Source organism: Cucurbita moschata, unplaced genomic scaffold (assembly GCF_002738365.1).
Source record: "Cucurbita moschata cultivar Rifu unplaced genomic scaffold, Cmos_1.0 Cmo_Scf00010, whole genome shotgun sequence".
In the NCBI taxonomy this organism is placed as follows: Eukaryota; Viridiplantae; Streptophyta; class Magnoliopsida; order Cucurbitales; family Cucurbitaceae; genus Cucurbita; species Cucurbita moschata.
In genome coordinates, this window is record NW_019268526.1 from 3,452,951 (window position 1) to 3,459,045 (window position 6,095).

At 37.1% G+C, this 6,095-nt stretch overlaps 1 protein-coding gene and 1 non-coding gene across 2 annotated transcripts; both read right to left on the bottom strand.

The window, feature by feature from the left end:
• On the bottom strand, positions 1-1,618 carry LOC111448531 (LOB domain-containing protein 1-like). The gene is made up of 2 exons (XM_023088193.1): positions 1,297-1,618; positions 1-548 (listed from the first exon to the last, which is right to left on the bottom strand). The coding sequence occupies exons 1-2, from the start codon at positions 1,537-1,539 to the stop codon at positions 201-203; spliced, it is 591 nt and encodes a 196-aa protein (XP_022943961.1). The 5' UTR covers positions 1,540-1,618; the 3' UTR covers positions 1-200.
• A 4,370-nt stretch (positions 1,619-5,988) lies between these two features.
• On the bottom strand, positions 5,989-6,095 carry LOC111449134. The gene has a single exon (XR_002711531.1). It is a non-coding gene; the product is annotated as a U6 spliceosomal RNA (small nuclear RNA).

The following is a 6,095-nucleotide window of genomic DNA, read 5'->3' on the forward strand; positions in this document are numbered from 1 at the left end:
TGTCCCTAATGAAGCTTTGGTTTGCCTCTTTTTTTGTCCATTTGAGTACTAAATTGATCATAACAAGAAAGAAAGTAAAATTGTGTTGTATTTTCCACGAAGTCTCTCCTACCCACAAGCACAAATTGGCTTGAATTTGGAGAAACTTCATTGGAACTTTTTATCAAACACCTTACATGCACAAAAAAAGGTAAAATAGTTCATGTCCAGAGAGGTTCCCACAGTGGGTTTACATTGGTATCATCGAAGTAGCTTGGGCTGCTGATGCTGTGGAATAAGCCACTGTGAGAGTCGGCATTCAAATCATCAAAAGAAGACTGATGAGATTGAGCTAATTCCCTGCAAACGAAGGCCACGAGATTGGCTTGTTGGCATTGCATGTTGACGACCTCTGCTTGGGCCTTGGCTAGCTGTGCTTGAAGCTCATTGACTTGCTTTTGGAGTTGGCAAATGGCACCTGCTGATCCGTAAACAGGATCTCTGATCCTCGCACTCGCTTCATAAACCAAGCTGCTCACTGCATCTGCTCTTTGAGATTCAGGCAGTTCCTGTAGAATCAAAGTCCCAGGAAAAATTTTCAGTTCATAACAAATTGGATATTTCTGAGAGTTCTTCTTGTATTGTAAACTGTAATGGACAATCTCTCTCTGTTTGAAGTTTTTTATGCTAGATTTTCAAGAGGCAAAAGGAATGAAACAAACAGAACCAGAGGTATTGGTGTGAAACAATGGTTGGATTGGTTCAACTACTTTTCAAACTTCCACACTTGAAAAAGCTATATTATAAATTAGGTGAACATGTTAATCGAAATATAATCTAACGTTTAGTATAGAGATCGAAATTGAGATGTTTAATCGGTCAAGTGGCTGAAAAGACACAAGGAAGAAAGTATTAGGATCAAACAAAACGTTAGAAAAGTCTCATATGTATCCATTTTGCTTGCTCAATTAATTTACGGCTCTTCTAACGAAATCTCAAGAAAAGACAACTTTAGAAATTTCATTTTCCAAATCTCACTGCACAGTTTCTCCATGTGTACAACCTTTTGCCTTCTTTTTTTGACAATCCTGTTCGAGTCTCCTTAAACGGCTTTTCACAGTCTGTTTCATATTAACATACAAATTAACGTGAAATGGAAAAAAAAGAAAGCAACAAGGTCCTAGTTCGCACATTTTCAGCCCTAATCCATTGATTTAATCTTCAAACTAAGCGATCGTAACAGTCAGAAATCATTCACAGTCAAAAGAAACAGAAATCACGAATTCACAAACTGTAAAAAGCGGATGAAAAAAAGACCTGCAAGAATTTGATGATATTGCTAGCGCCAAAAACACGATGAGCGATGGCGAACTTCGCCGGCTCAGTGGGAGGAAAATAGGGCGCCAATACACATCCCTCAGCACATCGCCGCCTCAAAATCTTGCAGGCCGCACATGGACTGAGAACGACAGGCGGCGGCGGTGCCGGAGAAGAAGAAGAGGAAGGAGATTGAGATGGTGGAGTTGATGAAAGGGTGATGATTGAATCACTGCCTTCCATTTCCAACGAATCGGAGCAAAGAAAAGAAGAAGAAGAGATGATTTGGAGTTTCAGAGGGAAAAACAGAGATATAAATAGAAAAAAAAAAAAAAAAAAAAACGAGAAAAGAAAAGGCGATGAAATGAAGAAGTTTGAAAATTATGGTTAAATCTTTTGGATGGGGCTGCGTCATTAATTCTAATTAGTTAGGTTTGTAATTTATTTTATTTTATTTATTTATTATTTATTATTTTACATTTTTGGGTTTTTGTAATTATGTGTGTGAAAACTATTTTGGTTTAGACAAGACCCCTTCTCTAGAAACGGTATTTTATCTATTTAAAAGAAATAAAATAATTCAATTTTTAATAAAATAAAACCAAGGGAGCCACGAGAAACTTCCCCGGTCCTACCACATGGTCAAGTTTTAAGCTGTGGTTAGACCACATGGTCAAGTTTTAAGCTGTAGTTAGATCCGAACTTTTGACTTTTAGTTGAGATGAGAGTATATTAAAAATATTTAAATATCTTTAATTATTTTAAATTTTTATTTTTATTTTTATTTAATTAAAATGTTAATACCAATTTAAGCATAATTCACCTAATATATATATATATATATAATTTATGACTTATAATTCTAAAAAAATTATGACTAATTTTGAAATTAAGATTAATAGCTAATCATTATTAATGTTGATCTTAGTAATTAGTATGAAGGCTTAGTGGCATGGTTGAAAATTAAAGGGATTTTTTTTTCCTTATTTAATTCAGTAATCAAATGCCTGATTTTCCAATTATATGACTTTTGTGATTTGAGACACCCTTATCTCTTATCTCTATTTCCAATTTTATTGGACTTAGAGTCATAAACTAACACCACAAATTCAAACTCAATTAATAACATAATACTTTTTGTTTTCCCATTATGCTTTTTGGGCGATACCGAACGGGCTAGTCGACAAATATCTGGTAGTAATGATCTCGAGTTGTTACAATAATCATCAGAATTTGAACACCTAACATTAAATGACACGATCATGTTGCAATAATAATTGGTTCATATAATAACTAATAAACCCGCTAGATTTGTAATTTAACTATTTTAATCCATTCCTACATTAAACACACCTCATTAATCCATTACTAACAATGGTCTTGGGCTGTTACAAAGCTAACGACGATAAACAACGGGCCAAAGTAGACAATATCTGAACTGTTACAAATGATACGACAATACATATAACAGGCCAAAGTGGACAATATCTGGACTGTTGTTACAAATGGTATTAGAGTCAGACATAGAGCATAGTGCCAATAGGGAAGTGGATTGTGAGAGCCCACATCGGTAAGAGAGGGAAACGAAACATTTCTTATAAAGTGCGGAAATCTCTCCCTAACAGATGGATTTTAAAACCGTGAAACTACGTAATGGACCAAAACAGACAATATCTACTGACAGTGGGCTCGGGTTGTTACAAGTTTTGACAATATTTTTTTCAACGAGAAAGTCCCACTTAACTAATTACTACCAAACCACCTTTTCTAGAGCTTTATGAGTTAAAAAAGAGTCAATACATGCAGTGGTGGGTGGCTGCTCCCACCACTGAAACAATGCTCTATGTTTCTACTCCTAATACCACCACCACCACCTTTCTAAACACCATTTAATAACATACTTATACATATGACCCTTTCACATTACAGAGAGATAGAGATTCTGCCAACTGTAATATTGCTATTGGATTCTAACTTTATGTGATAATATTTTCCACTACTGAGAAAAATCCGTGTACCTTCTTTAGACTTGTGATATATTCCCCATTCCATCTTCGCCTATGCCACTTCAAGAAACAGTTCTTTCCGTGTGGACCTATGCAGCCTTTCTCTTTTAAGCTCGTATGATCTGGATCGCCCCATCTTTGCACTCCGCAGGAACTACACGATTACTCCAACGATACGTTCGGTATGCAAAAGTGGCAGACAACTGCATTGGAAAACGACAATCACTTATTCTTATAACCAAGAATCTTAAGATGAATACAATGGTGTGAATCGGATAAATGTAAAGAAAAGAAAAGAAAATGTCATATATGGCTGTGGAAAAGCAAAAATGTTCTGAACGTGATGCTCACGTAGATACTTTGCAACTTATAAGCTTTTAAAAGGTTTGTTAGATCAAGAAATCCATTACTGAATCATAAAAACCAAACTACACAATAACAAGTCTTTAAAACGCGTCTGTTCGGGAGAGGTTTCCATACCCTATAAGGAATGTTTCATTCTCCTCTCTAACCGACGTGGGATCTCATAATCCATCCCCCTTTGAGGACCAACGTCTTTGCTGACACTCTTTCCCTTCTCCAATCGATGTGGGACCCCCCAATCCACCCCCTTCGAGACTCCGGTGTCTAGCTCTGATACCATTTGTAACAGCCCAAGCCCACCGCTAGCAAATGTTGTCCTATTTAGGCTTTCCCTTTCGGGCTTCGGGCTTTCCCTCAAGGTTTTTAAAACGCGTCTGTTAAGGAGAGGTTTCTACCAACCGATGTGGGATCTCACGTAAACACACTCAAATCTCCTCCGTTAGGTAAATATCATGTCTGCCACCTGCCAGTGAAAGAAATATCATAATCAAGGTGAATAACAGTGGCGGCATTCTCATCCCTCCAACTGTACTTCAATTATACGGCAACAGATGTTTAGATCAAAGCTAGTCAAAGTTGAACATTCCCTTCAACACAAGCAACAAGGAAAAGTTGTAGGTTGCAAACTTAATAAATATGCAACATTAATGTTACAAAGTGAACATGATATTGACATTATACTCTTCAGGTTCATGATCATCTTCAAAAAAGCTAATGGCAGGGCCTGTAATTACTACATAAAGATTCAATCATGGTAATTAATCCTAAAAGCAGCCGCCTACTTGCGGGCGGCGAAGACCAGTGTGTTAATTCTTGACACTTGGCTGAAATTTTCAAACGTATGAATAAGAAAAACATATGAACACAGCCAGCACAGCAGTAGAAGACCCATACAGATGGACATTGAATTGATACCATTGCAAAATTTCAAACCTACAGCTCCCAAGAAGATAAGGTAAAAAAAAAAAGAAAAAAGGTATGAAATAGCCAGTGTTTTGCAGCTCCCATGGTTTTCTTTTAACTTTTGATTTCATCAGATTTAGAAGTGGCTGTAAAGTTTTCAAATTTCTAGAGTGTTCTTGATAATTAGACTTCATAAGCTGTTCACACGTTTTAGGCACAAGGACTTTGTAAGAATGCTGCTTTTCAATGGTTTCTAGAGTGTTCTTGGCCTAACCGTCCAAGCACACCGCTAGCAAATATTGTCTTTTTTGGGCTTTCCCTTTCAAGCTTCCCCTCAAGGCTTTAAAACACGTCTGCTAGGGGAAGATTTCCACACCCTTATAAAGGGTGTTTTGTTCTCCTCCCCAACCAATGTGGGACATCACAGTTCCTACTTTTGTTTTTCTTTTTTCACGATTTTTTTACATTTGTTCTCATCTTTCTTAAGGAAACATTTGAATTATTCGTCAAATTCTAAAAACAAACGTAAATTTTCAAAATACATTTTTCCATAGATGAAGGTAATGATTATAAGAGCATGACGGCCCAAGTCCACCGCTAGTAGATATTGTCTTCTTTGGACTTTCCCTCTCGAGCTTCCCCTCAAGGCTTTAAAACGCGTCTATTAGGGAAAAGTTTCTACACCCTTATAAATGGTGTTTCGCTCTCCTCCCTAACCAAGGTGGGATATCACAAAATGGCAATCAAATGGGGTCGTACAAGGTAATATATTGACAACGTATGAGATTAACCGGGAGCGGGGGGAGAGACAATACGTTGTCATGGTTTGCCAGTCAGCTTTTAGTTTTAATTGTTCAGCTGAGGTAGGTTCAGGCTGAGGGTGACTATTTATCCATATATGGGGACTGTTCAATGCAAATTGTTCTTGGTTGTCCAATATCTTATTAAAGGAGAAATTATCTGTCACTATCAAACAACTTTTAGGCTTTAAGCTAATTTGAGGGTTGAGTATAGAAGAAAAAAGAAATTAAGCTCTTAGGTGAATGAGAGCCAAGTACCTAATATTCTCAATGTCAGACATCTTTGAAAACTCGCAAAGAATAGAGGAATATTGAATAGAACCATATCTATGTGGCTTAAGAATACTCTCTTATCCACAAAGTAAGATGTTTATCATCACATGCCTCTAAATGAAGGTTGCATCATAATAAACGGAGAAATAGGAATAAATTGCCCGTTGAAAGGGAGGAAACCACGTTGTAACGACCCAAGTCCACCGCTAGCAGATATTGTTCTCTTTAGCCTTTTCCTTTCGGGCTTTTTCTCAAGGTTTTTAAAACGCGTCTGTAAGGGAGAGGTTTCCACACACTTATAAAGAATGTTTCGTTCTCCTCCCCAACCGATGTGGAATCTCATAATTAAATTTTTTTACCATTTCTCGATTTGTGCGTGTCATCCTTGCGCAGGGGTCATGTTAATCTTCTCTGTATCGTTCCAATTTTCTTGACGTGGACTTGGGCTGTTACA